Source organism: Pygocentrus nattereri, chromosome 1, assembly GCF_015220715.1.
Source record: "Pygocentrus nattereri isolate fPygNat1 chromosome 1, fPygNat1.pri, whole genome shotgun sequence".
Taxonomy (NCBI): domain Eukaryota; kingdom Metazoa; phylum Chordata; class Actinopteri; order Characiformes; family Serrasalmidae; genus Pygocentrus; species Pygocentrus nattereri.
The window spans coordinates 36,875,916-36,895,340 of NC_051211.1; the positions used below are offsets into that span (position 1 = coordinate 36,875,916).

General features: G+C 39.0%; 2 protein-coding genes across 4 annotated transcripts in view; one reads left to right on the forward strand and one right to left on the reverse strand.

Annotated features, from left to right (window-relative positions):
- cerk (ceramide kinase) overlaps positions 1 to 6,425 on the reverse strand; it is a 29,787-nt gene extending 23,362 nt beyond the window's left edge. The window contains exon 1 of one of the 2 annotated variants that reach the window (XM_017697026.2): positions 6,054 to 6,425. In XM_017697026.2, the coding sequence (XP_017552515.1) occupies positions 6,054 to 6,207 (154 nt within the window). In that variant the 5' untranslated portion in view covers positions 6,208 to 6,425. The remainder of the gene's footprint in view (positions 1 to 6,053) is intronic. The other variant, XM_017697025.2, reaches the window with a different exon arrangement.
- Positions 6,426 to 7,944: 1,519 nt separating this feature from the next.
- The window catches only part of tbc1d22a (TBC1 domain family, member 22a), a 211,767-nt gene continuing 200,286 nt past the window's right edge, over positions 7,945 to 19,425 (forward strand). For both annotated transcript variants that reach the window (XM_017697029.2, XM_017697028.2), the window contains exons 1-3: positions 7,945 to 8,201; positions 10,537 to 10,593; positions 13,970 to 14,397. In XM_017697029.2, the coding sequence (XP_017552518.1) occupies positions 8,140 to 8,201; positions 10,537 to 10,593; positions 13,970 to 14,397 (547 nt within the window). In that variant the 5' untranslated portion in view covers positions 7,945 to 8,139. The remainder of the gene's footprint in view (positions 8,202 to 10,536; positions 10,594 to 13,969; positions 14,398 to 19,425) is intronic.

The window sequence follows — 19,425 nt, forward strand, 5'->3', positions numbered from 1 at the left end:
ATTTAGCAGCCTGTAGTCAGATGATGTTCACAGAAACCACCCAAAGTCCAAAGGTCACAGAGTCTCCAATTACTTTCCAGCATCCGAATTCTTATTTTGCACTTTCTTTTATGAATCAAGCTATGACTGAAATGGATCACTATCTGCATTTCAGGGCACCATTATGTACAACTGCTATTTTTCTCTTCATGCCGAAACTGATTTTAAGGGGAACTACTGTCTTTCACACTGTATGCATAATTTCTAGTAACTACACTACATCAGCTGAATGAGCATTAAAGTGCACTGAGAGCCTCTTGTTACTAAGTAACGGACAGAGCAACGTTAGCGAACATTAACGGTGGCTGCCGAGCCACTGAAAAGTAAGGCCCTAATGCTCTCACTGCATGCTGCTCATTACACAGCAAAACCACTGAATGCTAACTATTCAACTGTGCACTTACTGCAATCACTGAGCAAGAATTAAATGTGCAGCCTTGTCACATTATGCACATTTATTCCCGGTCTATGGATAAGAAGCCAACTTTAGCCTCTCTCAAACAACTTGTTCATACTCCGAAAAAGTCTGAATTTAGTGATTAGTTTTGTGATTTAGTGTCTTTGTCTCTATATAGTAGATAAAATATTCACCGCTATTTGTATTTGTGGTATATGATATTTGGTGTATATTACTCTGTACCACTCCAGAACACGTGTATCTGAAAGGGAGTGTGTTGCCAAATATGCACTTTTAAGGACGTGATTGAGAAGACAGACTTAGCATGGCTTTACTGCAAACTAGGCTAACTACTCTAGCTGTTATCTAGATCCAGAAACCATGGAAATATTTCTGACAAACTAACATGTTGCCACATCAACCCCTGAAAAGAAAACACCCTGTGTAAGATTTGCGTTGTATCAGTTGTAGTTTCAGCTCATGTCTGACGCCTCCTTTACTCATCTGACATGAAAACTATCAACCTCCAGTTTTTTGAATAACAGAACACGTATTCCTCTGCTTGCTGCTGAATTACTGTACTGCTTATTTGTTTATCCTTTTAACACTGGTGCTATCAGCTAAAAGAGTAAGCCTCCACCTCCAGCCCTTAAACCATTGTTTTCACTTCCCCATAGTTGGTTAACCATCTGTTTATTAACTTTTGCCAATATTCAAATATCAGAATTAGTCAAAATGCACATCCCTAATCATGATATATACTGCATCATGACGTTAGAGGTAAATGCTTTGGACAAAATATCCAATTGGGATTTTCCTGACCAATTCTGTGACCACTTTCTTGTGGTTATTTTCTATAAAATGAGGTCTAGGCCCTTTTTTGTTCAAGAAGCCCATCATATCCTCTTTTTCTGGCTGGAGGCTTGAGCACTGAACATAGTGTTCCAGACTGCCGGATTAGCATGGTTGTAATGGATGTTTGGTTGCTTCTGTTTGGTCTAATTCACTTACAGACAGTTTAAATTTCCCCACTTAAAAATTAAGATAACATTGATGGTAAAATAGGCTATAATAAAACTTGAAGCTCTTGCAATTTGAAAATTGTGATCGCCCTATGCGAAGTTGCTAACAATACCCAGCCTTAAATGTCACGGTATCACAATCAAGGAGATCATCAAGGAATAGTTGTGGATACTTCTCAAGCACCTCCTGGGATTCAAGCGGCTTGGAAGACTGAATAGAACAAATCTGCAAGCCTAAAATATTCAGTGACAGGAGAGTCTCATCTGCGGTGGTGGTTTGAAAACACTTTGTTGACAGCCTGATCCTGGTCTGCGGTTTTGCAGAGACATAAGCCCAGGCTTTCGAGACAGCCATCACCGGGGAAACACAAGCTGGAGCAGGCACGTCAGCAGCACGCACATGCAGAGGGAGGGTTTAAGGTCATCACTGACGCTTACATAACACATTAATAATTCCCTACAGGCTCTTTCAAAGCTGTGTTTGAGCAGCCACACATATGTTGTTTGGCCCATGCGTAGATTTGGCCTTCGCTAAACACTGGCTTGGTATGATGGTAGCCCTTCACAAATACTATCTTTTGTGTCCCTTTCTACACTTTGTGTATGCTAGGAGGAGCTCAACATGCCAGGCACTGGGTTAAATTACTTAGCGGATGAGCTAAGCACACATTACACCAGGGCTGTCAACACAGATATGAGTCAGGCTGGCACTGGCTCATGCTAGACATGAAAATCAGCCCTTTAATGCCTAGTCAAAAACCACTACTCAAATCAAATCAAATTTATTTATATAGCGCTTTTTACAACAGATGTTGTCACAAAGCAGCTTTACAGAATTTCAGAAAAGACAAAGTTTTAACAGGAGTGTAAAAATTTACAAAACCCCCCTGGTGGGCAAGCCAGGGGCAACAGTGGCAAGGGAAAACTCCCTCAGAACTGAGGAAAAAACCTTGGGAGGAACCAGGCTTCCCAGGGTGGACCCATCCTCCTCTGGTCAAACTACCTACAAGTGATTATACTACTAATATTAATAGCAGTAATATTGGTATTAGGAATAGCTAGGAGTCCATGAGAAAATCAGTGTAGGGTGGTGGCAGCTGGGGCGTGGGAAGCTGGTCTGAAGTGGGTAGCAGGAGGGCTCTGCAGTCGGTCGTCCATCAGTGTCCGGCCACTACTTCTTCCTTTTAAACTACTCTGTTAATAATCTCTGTTAATAACGTGACTTCTCATCACTATCGTCAAGAATATGACCTAACAAATCACATCAGTAGATCATTGTGTTTGTGTCACAGACTATTATTCTGAAAATACACACTGCGTGTCCAGCAATAAAAGCAGCTTCTGTTATACAGTGAAAAAAACACAGTAGCTCACAGAAAGCTCCAATTACACATGCTGACCCATTTCACTCTGACCAATGCGAACATGCATGCGCAGCAACTACTCCAGGGTCAGATTTTAATGAGATAAAGGAAACAAAGTCTCTGAATATATTGCTTGTGAGACTTTAGGAAAGCTGGGGTCACACTTAAGAAATAAGCCATGGTTATAAAGGGCTGATTGCTTTCTATACCTTCCTGTTACGTTAACAAAATAGCATTTGTCAAATGAAAGAGGAAGCACTGGAGAACGCTGAAAGGCATGCAGAAAATAAAGAGGTATATGACAAGTCTCTTTCAAACTGGTACACAATGTAAAAGCCTGTCTGCCATAACTGCAGACACGGTGTACGGGTCAATGCCTGCATTAAAGTACAGCATTATACACCATGATCTATTACTGAGATACGACGGCATAAATTTCTTTTTATTACCAATATTATTGATGGCTGTCTTCAAGCCAGAGTAAGCAGGTGTTAAGTGCCTTAATAAGCAGAATGTCATCATCTAATGGCACAGGACAATGTACTCTTACATGTCCTTTCAAAGACAATGCTGCATCAGCCTGAAAGGCCCACTTATGCCATTTATTACTCTACAATAATCATAGCTCAACACAGGACAGGAACATTCATCAACTTACATTGCATCACATCTGATTTGACACTCTTTAGCAGACAAAGATTTTTAGACATGTGACTTTCCAAGTTTCTAAGAAATTCACAAAAGGTAGGGTGACTACTGTATCTTTTACAGGAAGGAAATTTAATTCCAAAGCAGCCTTGCCCTTGGGGAAAAGATCTGTTAAGGCTTCTAGAAAAAGGGCACTATTGCAGAGTGAAGAGAGTCCACTCTGTTCTACTCCAGTGCTTCATGTGAGATTTCTTTAATGTAAGCTCAGATCACTGGACTTGTCAACTTTTACATGAACAAATTAAGAGAGTAACTTCATTTTCAATCAATTATAAAGTTACATGGGGTCAACACACACACACACACACATATACATACATTGTGTGTTTGTGTGTTATATATGATATGATTAGAGTAGACAGCTTTAGACTTGAATGAGACAATTTGGACAAGGAGTTTCTAAAGTACAATGACTGTGTTAGTATAAAACTGAGTTGAAAGGACAAGTGTATTTTAGGTTAATAATACAGACAGTCCTGCATCACTATGTGAAATTACACAGTTCTAAATGTCTAAAGTTAGAGGTTAATGTTGCATCTCATATACAAAGTAATATTTTTCAGTGCATTGTGAAAGGATCAGCAGTGACCAAATTACAGTGTTTTCTGTTAAAAATGTCCTCTCTAATTATATACCACACAGACTGGTTTGGCTCATGCTTAAAAGTAAGATTTTTCAAATGCACACCACACCGTACTGCTCTAACATAATGAACCCAAAGACCCTGGAGATTTCTACGAATTTACAAGAACCTCAAAACAGGAACCCTATAATTTGAGGGTGGGTGTGTCCACAGGATAAACTCCACCTCTCCCTGCCCACTTGCCTCTGATTAGATGCCAAGTCTTCATCATTGATAGCAGGGTGCATCAACAATGGGGTGAACTAGGGTGCATCAGTGATCCAGTATGTATTTTGATACATAGTGTTGTGTTAATTATGATGACATAAGTATAATCTACTGTGTTTCAAAAAACTGAAATCATTACACTAGCAGTTCTGGATCTATAACGTATGGTTAAGGCAATCAAATCTGTTGGGTGTCATTCTTAGTCTCTCATGATCAGTTTCAGTTTCACCATGATCACAACAGAGCCTCGTGGCATGGCAGTGCACATTACTGTTTTGACTCTTACTCTGACCTGCACGACTGCCAACTAAGGAATTTTGTGTTTAAAGCCTGGTAGAGGACAGCTGGTGCTTAGATACCCCACACACAATAACGTCTCATCCCGTGCAAATCCCTGTGCTTGTGGTGCGTCATGTGCAACAGGGCTGAGGTCTTGTTCAGCTGTGTAAGGCCTGGAGTTTACCTACAGTCCTCTGTAATGGTAAATGCATGAATAGCAGTATAGTTCCACCAAGAAAAGCAGAAGTGAAACTGATGTCAGCCACACTTCACAGTACTACTGCATTACGTTAAGCACAATATGAGTTCTTAGTCAATGATTAAAAACGCAAGACTGAATGGTAATTTCTTACGGAAACATTCGGGGAAGAAGTACAAAAAAAAATCCCTTAATCTCACCCAGGCTCTAATTTTAGTATAGTCAATAAGTGATCCATGAGAACTAATGACTTAGATCAACCATCTTAGAGGACATTCAACAATATTGACATCATCAGATCACAGCTCAATCCCTCATGATTATCAGTAAGAGTCCTTCTGTCCTTCTAATAGTAGTCCATGTCCTTGGGTCAGCAAAGTTATGTTCAATTTCATACTTTCCAAACCTGAAAGGACTTCTAGCACATAAGGCAGTAAGTGTAGATTCATCCTTTCTCCAAAATAAAAAATAAAAACCTACAGCGGTAACTATAAGAAACCACAATATTACCATTGTGCTGCATAATACTCCTGTCTTACGGTCATCTACATTACTTATGTGTAGTATCCTGCAGTAACTTGCAGTAATTGTCAGAATTCATCATAAGATTCTTATAGGAATCTTGATGAAATCCTTGCGGTATTAACTTCTGTAGATCTATAGATCTTTTTCATAAGAGCTGCATGCAGTCATAATCTTGTTTACAGGTAGGTACCTCTTCTACTCTGAGGACTAAATCAACAGGCCTCATGTGCAAATATGGCCCGTCTCGAAAATGCCTAACAGCGTTGAACACACAGCTTCACATTTGTGTTATTCAGAAAAAGAATAACACAGAAACGATGATTCCTGTCTGAAAATGACAGGAATTTTCCGTTCCACCTTCAACAATGTAACAGTTACACTCTGGTGACTGTACATGCGCCAGAACGTGCTGCTACAGTATTTAAGGTGGAACGGACAATTGGAACAAGAAGCCAGCAATTCGAATAGTAAGCGAACTTCATTCAGCCTCGTCTTCAAACGTCATGACCGTGAAGGTAAGCGATTAAAAACAGTCTAACAGGCTGCGAGGCGAAGCCCCGAGCCTGCGCGCATCTGCCCTGCCGGTCTCTTTACGTGGAGGAAGCAGGACGTGCGCGAACAAAGAAAAGCAGGGCGACGTTCAGCAGCCGTTTGGCAGTTTGGAGCTTACCAGCCTTCAGAGGACCGTACACGTTGGCAGCAGTGCGTTTTTTGCTGCTGTCCACCACCTCCCGCCATGAGAGAAAAGAGCTGCTGAGAGTAACATCGCACACTCTGCCTCCCACACTGAGCTGCGAGCACAACAGCCTCGGCTGCTTCTCCATGTCTCCACCGAGGGGAAAAGCCAGCAGGCACGGCTAGATAAACCCTTGTTATCTGGACGTCATCGTCGAACAGAGCGAGTAACCCTACTTCGGTCCCTCTGCGGTTCAAAGACTCTCGTTCACAGCTCTTCTCCTTTCCTCCTTCAGTACTTTACATAGCGGTTTCTTCTTTCCTGAATAAAGCAGAGGTCGCGCCGGAGCGCGCTTGCGTCATCGCGTAATCCTGCGGTGGGAGGGGCCAAAGAACATTCAATGGACTTCTCAGTGAATTTTATTTATTTAGTGCGTTTATTTGATGTGATGGAGATACTTATGCAGTGGCCATGATATATATATATATATATATATATATATATATATATATATATATATATATATATATATATATATATATATATATATATATACAAGACAGACAACTATATATTGTCTGAATTAAAATGGTTAAATAGCACATAAAATGTCTTTGTTCTTAGAAATGCGCTGCCAGGATGACGATTATTACTGTTTTCTGATTTATTTATGGCGTTTAAAACAGATTATTAGATTATTAGAATAGACCGATATTCAGGGCATTCATTTGATGCGATTAGGATCACTCTATATTTTTGTCTATGATTTATATAAGAGAACAAACTTAACTTGGTCCTCAGCTGTCTATGAAAACGGATTAATTACTGTTAAAAGTAAAAACAAATAAACAAATTAAAAAAAGGTCTTAAGTAAGGGCTGGCTTAGATTTTATTATTAGCAAAAAAAATCACATGACAAAAATGTAATGTCTGAATTCATTAAGGCTTTTTTTATGTTCTCATTTGCATGTACATATTTTTAATATATGAACCAGGACGTGGTGTTATCCATTACTCTGTACCAACAGATTTAGCAGAAACATTTATAGAATGTTTATATAGTGTATTTGAGAGCTGTGAGTGTGTCCACCTAGTCTGCCAAGAAACTTAATGTGAAAGAGATGCAGACTTTAGTCTGTTGTGGAAGCCACATTGAGTTAATATTTGACCTATGATTTATTGTACAGTACTAATGATTTAAGTCAAGGAGAATGGCTAGTACTTACCAGGGATGATGAAATCCCTTTATAATTTGACCTAAAACAAATGTCACTGCTGACCACAATTTAACAGGAATCTCATGTGTCACTTTGATATCATGCATTACTCTGTGATGACAGGAACCAGATGTCTAAAGCATACAATGCCCTCAAAAGCTATCTCACAGTAATCACTGTTATTACACAAAATAGTTACAAATATGTTTCATGTTGTGTGGGAGACACTGTTTTATGATTGTCTTGAGGCAAGATTTTGGCCTAAAACGTATTTTTAAAGTTCCGTTTGCGCCAGAGAGGTACATGCTGGGAGTGCTACCACAAAATAATACCTAAAGAAAATGTACTCTTTTTGGTTTTACCATTAGTTTACTATTATCAGCACTACACATATAACTCAGAAGGTTTGTGCAAGTTCACTGGTCAATTTGGAGAGCAAATAGAAGTTACATTTGCGTTGAAGACCTCACAACCCCTGGTTCCTATCAGCACCACTTTCTCTACAAAGAATTATTTTAGATCAAACCTTTCCTGCTGACTTTGTTTGTGTCACAACAACTGAATTATACAGGCGTTTTGAGAAGCCAGTGGAACTTCCCCTTTAACGTTAGAGCTCTGGTAGGTTTTAATGAAACAGCAAAAGCCACAGACTCGCTGCAGAACTCACTCCTGATTGGCTGCTCTTTGCCACTCCGTCCAATCAGATCGCTCCTTGCTCGCTGTGGGCTGCGCCGACATGGCGGCTTTCTGAGTTTACGAAGAAAAAACTAAGGGTGTAAATAAACATACTGCACACAATTTGCTCTATATACATTATTTCTAGGCCGTCTGCTGTTGATGAGCTATCGCACAGACCGGCAAAAATGTCGAGTGACGGCGGTAAAAAGCAATTTTGGAAAAGAAACACAGCGAAGGTGCCTGGCAGGTGAGTGACGTGTTCATGCTAACTGGCTAACTTAACTAGCTCGGTTGGCCTCAGCCTCTTCATTTCACGACATGTTATGCGCAGAGGATATTTTTACAATACATTTGAAAAGTTCGCACTGTCAAGTGCAGTCTGCCATCAGGGCTCAGCTCGTGTGTCTATGGTTAGGCAGCCAGACTCGTGTTCATAGGCACTCTGAAGTTAGCTGGGTAACGCTAGCTAGTGAGAGTAGCCGGTGTCTAAGTTGTGAAGTGGCTAATCTCGCTGTAACCGTTATATATATTTGCTTTCCGTGCAGCTGAGCCAGTAACAGGCTTTCGTCTGTAAGGTTATATGTGAGTGACACTGTAGTGCAGTGTTGTGAGGGGCAGTCTTGGTTCCTGTTGGTGGCTAGCAGACCTGAAAGGCCTGATTTGGATGTAAACTTCAGTAGCACAGAACTGCACAACAGTAGTACACACTAAACATTCCCACTGCACGGCACTGACATACAGGCTTCAATGGGAATTCCAAGGATTTTTCAAAATTTCTGCGTTATTCAGTGAGTGAGATGTACACAGAGTTAGTTATTCTTTGTGGTTTGATGTGAAATGGCTCATTTGTAGAGAAACTTATTGACTCCAGGGGTCCTGATGTGTACAACGCCAATATAGCCAGTTTATTTTACTGTCCAGAAACAGCCGTGTACCCATGTTTTTGAGTTTTATAACGCTATGTGGTGCTGGTGATGTGAGATAGGGGTAAATCTGGGGGGAAAAAGGTTTTTTTTTTGGGGACTTATTTTATTTTAGTCTGCTCATCTGTATCCTTCCACTATGAATGGGTTAAAGTAAATGGACTAAAACATCCAAAGACTTTATCCGAAATCTATTGAAAAACGTTTCTAGTTAGTGTAACATGTTTCTGTGAGGGAGCTTTTCGAGGCCTTAAGCTCCTCGGATGTCTGGTTCCTATCAGCACCATTGTGAACAGTTCTTATTTGGTACTGTTTTCTAGAACAAAGCATTTTATACCAACCCACTCTGAATGATTTCAGTTAACCATTTCATTATGTAGACATGAAAAATCAGTGGACCTGACTTCCCATCAGTAAATAGAGGATGCTTTACAAACTCTTGTTGGTTCAAGTTTCAGCTGATGCTTACCAGTGAATTCAATGCAAAAGCAAAATGAAAACAGTAAAGTAATTTTTACTTTAAGAGAATGTTTGTTTTTTCCATTCAGGACCTGTACATAAATGCCATATATTTCTCAACACACTGGCCTATAATTCTTGATGTTCTATAATACTTAAATCTGCCTTTTTGATTCATCTGATTTTGAATTTCATTATTAGCTTTTCAAGTAGGAATGCATTAGAAAAATTAGCCTGAAATTGACTCCATTTTGCTCCAGACAAGCAGTTATGGGCTAGTTTATTTTTTTTATTTTGGCAGATCTATGTTGCAGTTTTATAATGTAAATAATGTAAGCCATTTGTAAACTGTAAAGCTTCACTCATCACATCGACATTTTAAACTCTTAGTCTCTAACCACCTCCACTCAGTCTGCAACTGTTTTATTTGATTTTAGCCAACTTTTAATATAACTTTGGTATGTTTTTGTTATTTTTTTACGTCTTCTGTTCCTTGTTTATTTCATAATCAGGTTTTATTTATTTCACCCCATTTGATCTGTTATTATGTTGTTATATTGTTGCGATTTTACTGGGTTATTTATTTTTTACTTACTTTTTTAGCATGCGATTTGTTTTTACAAACCAATTTTTATTTTCAAATCCTGTACTCTGAGTTTAAATAAAGGTTGACTGATTGCTTTGGGTTCCAGAATGTAAATCAGGCTAACGTAAATCACTTAGTAAATTGTCCATCAGCCAGTGTTGCTGTAAATAAGTCAGAATCTGAATTGGCCATTAAAAAAAAAAGTCTTCGGTGTATCTATATATTTAACCAATGTAGTTGGCTAGCTTAGTGTTTGGGATATTTGGTTTGAAAAAAAAAACAACTTGTGCTGATTCATGTATATGTCATATGGAAATTCGATCTTAAGCTCGGAAACATTAAAAAAGTCAACCTTATTAAACTCGAAGTATGTTATAGAACAAGCACTGTAATAGTTTGAACTCAATTGGGTTTCCGAATGCTTGATGTTTGACAGAGAAATATTAGCTACATCAAGTTTGTTTATGTTTTTAGTCAAAGGAAAGATGTATAAATGTTCCCAGCCTCTTTGTGTTACTCTTCAAAAACCATTCATGGTTACTTGTTTGAAAATGAATTAAAATGAAATTTTTTGTGTCAGTATTCTAACCTTATTGATCTTTTCACGTTTGCAGTATACAACATGTTTATGGAGCCCAGCATCCTCCATTTGACCCACTCCTACATGCTAAGTAAGTCTAAATGTATATGAATAATTGTATTATTAGTTTTGAACACACTGTTTATTAGATTACACATGGTCTTAACAGTGGATAGCACAAGACTAAAGGACAGTTTCATTAGAGAAAAATATCTTCACATCCAGAGTTGTTGTAATAGTTACATGTAAATCCATGGGTCATTTAAGATCAGTGATCCAAATAGAGCTGTACACATTTTTACGTTTTTGTTAGGGATGCACAGTGATTGGAATCATAGCATTATTAGCATTTTTCCCCCATATGTGTTCATCCTTAATAGGGCGAACGTGCAATTGCCCTGAGACACCAAATCTCATTCAAAGTGAAAACAGCATGCTTTTCTGTTGTTTAATATTTTTGTTGATGGTTATAGGAAGCTGTATTTAATTGTTTTTATGCAGCTGATTGATCAGAGATGACTTGTGCTGTGGATGGTGCACATGATCACAAAAAAAACTTTAGGAAAGGATTTTATACATGCCAGTAGACAAGATGCTGTAATGGCTTAGGTCAGGGTTTCTCAACGCTGTTCCTGGTGGCCCACTGCCCTGTACTTTTTATTGTTTCCTCTGCTCCCAACACGCTTGATCCAGCTAATCAGCTAATTAACAGCTCTTTATTGATTTAAAGTGTTGGGAAAAGCACTAAATTGTGCAGGGCAGTGGGCCTCTAGGAACAGGGTTGAGAAACACTGGTTTAGTTAATGCAGGAACTACACTGGTTTTGAAACAGTGGATTAGCAGGGCTGTACTGCCCCAAAGGCAACTCTGCTTGTTTGTGTGTGCCTCTTTCTCTCTCCACCCAGTTTATTCAAATTGCATCCAGATGCCTAGATTTATCATTGATAGTGGTTTACATGAAAGACTACAAATGAGAGATGCTAGGAACAGATTGACGGCTGAATCCGAGATACAGTTTTCCATCAACTTGAACATTCATTTTTAAAATATTCAGTACTGTATTGTAATTGTTACATCCTTACTGCTTGTATCTCTCATTTGCTCAAAAGCTTACTTCATTTTGTCAGTTAAGTTTATAAGTTAGGTTTGAGGGATCTGAAAAAGGGCCTGTGTTTTTGTACTATACTTTCTTAAAAAGGTGGTTCTTTAAGGTTTCTTTAGTAAAGAAAAGGGGTTCTTCAGATTGATGGAGAATGTGCTATACCTGGTTCTACAAGCTTTTGAAAAGGGATTTATGCAGCACTACAAAGGCTTCTACTATTGTTACAAGCTTGACAGTTTATTATTAAAGAACCCTTTTCAAAAATGTTCTATATAGAACCATCTACAGTGCATTCTTAAGAAACCTTTTGGCCAGCAAAGAACCCTTTAATCATGCAAAAATGTTCATGGTTCTATATAGAATAATTTTCTTGAACCCTTGTAGAACCATCTTTTTTTTTTTAAGAGTGCACACACATTAGAGGAGGCTGATGTAGGTTGTGTGTGAGTCATATGCTTAGTAATATAGTAATACTATAGTTATATAATAAATATATATATATTTATAAGCTATATAATATATAAATAATATAGTTAGGCTGAAGTTTGAAACAGTTGTGCGTTCTTACATAGAAGTTGTACTCACTATTGTTAATCAGGCGGCTGATCTAAATGTTTGTTTCTTTTTTTGCAGAAACAAATTGTTGTAGTTCCACTTTGGAAAGTGGAATTGTTTTAGTTTTGTTGTGTCAGTTTATGGAGCAATTATAATGCAGTCAGAGCTGCGTTCCGTAGACGGTGTCTTGGTGTTTGTGTTCTTCTTTTGGGTTCATGACAACTTTTGTAACTTTATCAAAACTTGTTATTGACATAATCGAAGTTATATTTAACAAGGGTTGACTTATGTGTGACTGTGTCTGGATTTACATTCTAGCTGATTTGAACTTGTTAAATGAAAGTGTTAAATGAGTAGTATTGTCTCAGGTTCAGGTCTGGTCAAAGCTAAAAACATTGAAATTTCTCAGGGTTCTTTTGGGCACAGAGATAATACAAAAACCTACGTTTGTCAAAAATACCAGAACATTCTTTTAATTAACATTTTCTTGTTTGCCAAAGGGAAGAATGTAGAGAAACAGCAGTAGTCCTTAGAGAGTTACATGTCATTTTCCGGTTAAGGTGCAGTTATTTCCAGGGGTAATAAAAGTTTTTTTTTGGAGGATAACGAACATAATTAGCATATTGTCATGTAAATGTGGCTCCTGAAATAAAGAGAAGAGGAACTATTTCTCCTGCTCAGGGAGCGCACTGTTCCGAGGTTCTAATGAGATTTGGAGTGTGATATTTATGGTGATTAAGAGCATTTTCTGTTTTGTGCATTATGAGAGGCACACAGTTGGATATTTTGATCCACCTTACTTGTTACCTGCTGTTACCTCTTTGTTACTCGCCTACTTGCCTGTTTTTACATATTTTTAAGTATTGTTGCAGAATAGTTTCAGCTTCAGGTGGTATGGACTGTCAGAGATCAACTGCATATTAAACTTGCCACAACTTCCAGGATTTTGTCAGTTGCATTCTAATCGGTTATAGAGTGTCATAGTGTTATAGAACGTAAAATGCAGATGTATTTGTATGTTTGCAATTTCTCACTCGTATGCAATGTTGGGCTAAAAATGAAGATTCTAATTCAGTACTGCCCTTTTAATTTGCTGGTCTACTAGTAGTGATATTTATTTTACATAAAGTTTTAGATGTTTGAGTAGCTTTGTTAAAATGTACTTCCAGAACTATGTGGTTATGCTTAAAGTGTCTGTGTAATAATGATGTTATAATGATAATTGAAATTCACCTGATATGCATTTACAGTGTTTATTACTGCATTATGAAAGAAAACCAAGCTATAAAGATGGCAAAATCCGAAGGTAATAAGAGAAACAGTGCCTGTCCTCTGTGCATTTACATATTCTTGTGCATTCCATGCAGTCGACCTGATTGCATTTTCATTTTCACAAATTTCCTCATGTGAAGCATCCTATCAGGGTGTGGTCAACAGGCGCTCAGTGGCATTAGAAAGTAGAGTGAAACAGAGCAGTGTATCCACTTGTGATATTATGTCTTTATACATGACCCACAAAGAATCACTAATTGAAAGAGAGTTGAAATTATTGTCCCTGTGACATTGGCTGTAATGTGTTTGTATTTACTTTAGGCTGTAATAAACTTTGGAAAGCTGTAAATGTGTTAAAACATTTTGGTGGAAATGTATTGATGTCTTCAGTTTTAGCTTGCCTGTTGTGCTTGAAGTCTTCTCAGTATTATTCTTATATTGCCTTTGTTTTTCTCTAACTTTTGAGTTTGAAAAAGGTGAAAAGATGTTTCGCTTGCAGTAGACCAAATCTGACCGTCTCTCTCGTCCTCCCACTCAGTTTGATCAAAGCTGGAAACAAGCCCCCCTCGACGAGCACGCCAGGAAAGCCGAAAAAAGCCACCACCTTCCAGGAGTTTGAGAGCATCACCAGCGACGCCTGGGATGTTGGAGATGACGATGATGAGCTCCTAGCCATGGCTGCCCAGAACCTTAACATTGAGGTCGTCATGGAGACAGCCAATAAGGTGATAGAGAACCATAGCAAGCTTCAGGAGCGAAGGCAGCAGCAGCAGCAGCTGGACGAGGTGTTTGAGCCTGAGGAGAAAGAGGAAGAGGAGGGGCATGAGGAGGATGAAAATGAGCAGGAGGAAGAAGAAGAGGCAGCCGAGACGACAGCAGAACTGTCCTTCAGCTCTGAGCGCCTCCCACACAGCGACAGCAGGCTGGTGAAGTCCCACAGCGAAGCGCCCATTGGCTCCCCAAAGGGTCAGTATCCGTCAGTTCAGTAGCATGTACTAGCATCTCACTTTTATTAACTCAATTAATATGCCAAAGATAAGAGGTAACACTTTATTCATCTCTGCTGGGATGTATAGGTGTCACAGCAGCATAGATACAATAAAAGACAACATGCAGTACTGTTCAGAAGTTTGAGATTGTGATAATTTCTGTTTTATTCAATAATAACTTACAGTATAAAATTGATAAAGTACAGGTTTGGCCTGAAAGTTGGCACACAGACTTCATTAAAATGTCACGAAGCCAAACCAGCCTCTTATTCCAACTTCTCTGTCCCACCTTATGGTGCAGCAGTTGCATTCATTTAAGGAAGATTGGGAAAATTAGAAGAAGCTGGTGAATGAGAAGCTGACTTCAACCTTGCAAGGATCGAACAATGAGAGACATTTTACGAGGAGTTGTTCTGCTTTTGAGGAAAAGTTTACTGCTGCAGATGTGAGAGAAGTGGCTACACCTGAGCTAAAGCTTAAAGTCTGCATTTTTGTTTTCGTTTATATTGTAATTATTAGCCTACACAATAAAATTAGCTAACACGTTCATATTTCAGAATAAAGCTGGCTTTACATGGTGTAACATACATGCGTCCTTAGTTGTGTGAAACCTGCATGAATCTAAGTAGCACTTGGGTTGCATAATGTAACACATAATACAGGTTTCATGGAAAAGTCAAACAGAATGCTGATAACACTCAGAACATGTTTAAAGCAGTCATTTGAATCTCATGAACAAAAGGTCTTGTGTGCACATGCACGCCTGCTGTTGTGTTGGTGTAGATAGAGATGCCGTCTCAAGCTCAGACACTTATCTGCCTGCAGTGAGGACTGGGGCAGTGATGCTGTCTGCTCCTGCTGTGCACACAAGCACAGAAAGCTCCCCTTCTATTGCCTCCACTTGTGGCTGATACCTGTATTCCTCCACAGCTGGGTCTGTCTGTCTCCTCTGTTTGGGGACATATCACTGCGATAATGGAGTTCTTGTCTGTTTGTTTGCTCTCAGTAGACGTTGGTGATACTACGATAAAATCCTGACAGTGTTTTCATCCCAAGTCAGCAGTGGTTCTTGTTGAAGACACCATATGTATTTTTTTCCTAGTGCCCCTCACATTTTATGTTGTTAATCATGTTTCATATCTGAGAATTGCAGTAAGACAACTGCTTTTTTTCCATTGCACATATGGCTGAAGATGACAGTTTTCTTTAGTTTAGTGATAACCTTGAAATCCATAGGCTTATGAAAAAGTTATTAATTTTGAGACTTATTCAGTAAGTGTTATGCATTATTTGGCATTTGCTGTGAAACTGATATGTATGTTTTGTAGTTATGAGAGTGAGGAACAGCCCACATACAGGCTAATAGTTTTGTACTAGGTAATCAGGAAAAAGGTGCATGTTATTAGGGTACGAGATTGCCTATTGCCCAGTCCAAGTGGCCACAACATTTTACGTTTTGGCAGAACCTATGACCTGAGTTGTCACTTGCCTTAGAGAGTTTTTGTTTTTGCAGTTGAATTTTCACACGTTCACAAATGTCAACATAGTTTTCCCCATTCCCACGTGAGATCCAGAGCCTGGTAGGACGTGGAACTAAAAATACTAAATCAGATTTTGTTGAATTTCTTCAACTGTAATGCTAGTTATAACTGCGATAGCTAACATGACTACAAGTGACAAAGTCTTTCTAGAAAGGGTAAATACTTTCTCACAACGCTGTATACGTAATTATATTAATTGCTCTAAGAAGCCAGTTGCCTCTTACAGTCGATGTAGCTCTTTATTTGATTCACGTTGTTTAAATCGTCATCTGCTTTTTTCATTTAGAACTTTAAAATGCCATTTTATCCCATTTATTCCCTTTGATCTGTGCTTTAATGGGAATATCCTATAATGGGAAGGTCGCTTAATTGGATTAATTTAGCAGTTTTGTAAAACAAAAAGCCCCATACATTGCTTCACATGTTTTATTATTAGCACTTTCTCCCACCGTTGCGTAAAAGAACTACTGTTTCTCATTGCCACCTGGTGGCCTTCGGAATGAAACAGTTATGATTTAAAATAAAAAAAAAAGTAACTTTTTGCTGCTGTTTGAACAAAACATATCGTCTCTCTGAAAAGGTAACTTTATAGGAAGGGAGAATGTTTTCAACTTCTAATGGAAGAAAATGAAGAAAAATTACTTGGAAAAATTCTTGCACCATTTCTGTTGGCCCGTTCATGATTCATTACATTTTGACACAACCTAAAAGGCAGCTGCCTTTTTCAAATTAGGCCAAAAAAAATTTAAAACGGCAAACTGGTGATACAAGGTTTTGTGGTTGGGATAGTGTAGTGTAGTGTAGTGGTTAACGCCTCTGCCTTCTATGCTGTAGACTGGGGTTCAATCCCCACCTGGGCAAACACCCTACACTATACCAATAAGAGTCCTTGGGCAAGACTCCTAACACAGCCTTGGACTACCTGTGTAAAAAAAAAAAAAAAAAAGATCAAATTGTAAGTCGCTCTGGATAAGAGCGTCAGCCAAATGCCGTAAATGTAAATGTTTTGTCTCGACAGCAGTGTTTTATTAGATAATACAACACTGATAGAAAGCCTTTCATTGTGTACTCATTGTGCCATTCATATTGTACGGGTCTTCATAAATCAGTGAATGCTTTGCATTTTCCTTCCTACTATAATGCTTTAGTGAGTGAAACACAGAGTCAGAAAGGGTCCTGATGATGGCTGGTTTGTCGTGGGAATGGGAAATGATGACCTCCCAGCCCCTGGAGGCAATTACATAATTAAAACCCACAAGTTGTTTTTGAGTCAAAAGGTAGTACATTTTGTTGGAAGATTACAAGAAAACAAAAATGTAATTTTTTGATGATATATGAAGAATCATGCTAAATATGGACAGAGACTTGAACTAACAGGATAAAAAACCCTCTGTTTACATGGACTGATCTGTTTACATGTGACTGATGTTTTTCTGTAGCACCACTTGTTTGTTTGTGACTTCTTAGCTTGACTCTTGACCAGAACATCTCCAGTTCATTAGAACAGAATAATGTTAATTATTCATTAAAGCTCATATGATATATTATTAGAGCCACTTACACAGTTGGACTGGAAGGAATATTTGAGCAGTCAGCTTTCATACCCCAGGAGCAAAATGATGATCATTGCATCTTTATCAGAAGAATTAAAAAAAGAGATGCATTCAGACAGAAAATGATTGGTAGAGCTTTCCTTTGCAACCTCCAACAACTTTAAACTTGCTCTCTCCATTGTAGCAAATAACCTGACAAGAGTTCAGCACCTCTTTTTCAAATGGAGTACGATAAAATGGCAGCAGCACCGTTCATATCATGTAAAAGAGTGGAGCGGACTGTGTTTCATTTGTGATACGGTAAAAGAGATTGAAAACCTATTGCGCTTATCTGACCTTATCCTTTTAAAACGGGTCAGAATAACAGTCCATCAGATTAAATAATTTTAGTACATGAATGGAATGGGTTTGCCTGGGTGATTCATGCTTTTTTACAAAGTTATAGTGCTTATGACAGCAGCAGTAATAAGGTCTATGAGAGTCATGGCTAGTTTTCAATGTGTGTGATCTTGACCTTGTGAAATACATAAAGGTGTCCAAATGTGGGTGGTCATACCCTCAGTTGAGATCTTATAAAGTATGATGCCATTTCTGTGGCTAATGGCTGGTCGAAACTCCTGACTGAAAGTCCTGTGTGCTGACAGCAGCTCTTGCCTCTCTGATTAGCTTATGTGGTCACCAGAGCAGCCAGGATTCCGATGCTTCTTGTGTGGTCATTAGCCCTTTTAAGTCTAGAGTTGTTTTGCTACATTGAGTCTGATTTCTTTCATTTGTTTCAGTGTTATAAATGGCAAAAATACAGGGCTGGCAAGAACAGTGTTTTACTGGCTTCAAATACTCATTCTCAATACTGTTTTTAAAAAAGTAATATTTACATTTCTAGCATCTCTTGCATATTTACATAATCTAAACCGAACAGACATACATGATATTGCCAAAAGTATTTGCTTATCTGCCTTCACATACATATGAAATTGAAAGAAATCCCATTCTTAACCCATAGGGTTAAATATGATGTCGGCCCACCCTTTGCAGCTATAACAGCTTCAACTCTTCTGGGAAGGCTTTTCACAAGGGTTAGGAGTGTGTTTATGTGGATTTTTGACCGTTCTTCCAGAAGCACATTTATAAGGTCAGACTCTGATGTTGGACGAGAAGGCCTGGCTTGCAGTCTCTGCTCTACTTCATCCCAAGGGTGTTCTCTTAGGTTGAGGTCAGGACTGTGCAGGCCAGTCAAGTTCTTCCACACCAAACTCCATGTCTTTATGGACCTTGCTTTGTGCACTGGTGCACAGTCGTATTGGAACAGGAAGGGGCCATCCCCAAACGGTTCCCACAAAGTCGGGGCCATGAAATTATCCAAAATCTCTTGGTCTGCTGAGGCATTAAGAGTTCCTTTCACTGGAACTAAGGGGCAGATCCCAACTCTTGAAAAACAACCCTGCACCATAATTCCCCCTCCGCCAAACTTTACACTTGACACAATGCAGTCAGACAAGTACTGTTCTCCTTGCAACTGCCAAACCCAGATTCATGCATCGGATTTCCAGACGGAGAAGCATGATCCATCACTCCAGAGAACACGTCTCCACTGCTCTAGAGTCCACTGCATTCAACGCTTTGCATTGCTCTTGGTGTTGTAAGGCTTAGATGCAGCTGCTCGGCCATGGAAACCCAGTCCATGAAGCTCTCTACGCTGTTCTTGAGCTGATCTGAAGGCCACATGAAGTTTGGACGTCTGTAGCGATTGACTCTGCAGAAAGTTGGCGACCTCTGCTCACTGCGCCTCAGCATCCGCTGACCCCGCTGTCATTTCACGTGGCCTACCACTTCGTGGCTGAGTTGCTGTCGTTCCCAATCGCTTCCATTTTGTGATAATACCACTGACAGTTGACTGTGGAATACATAGTA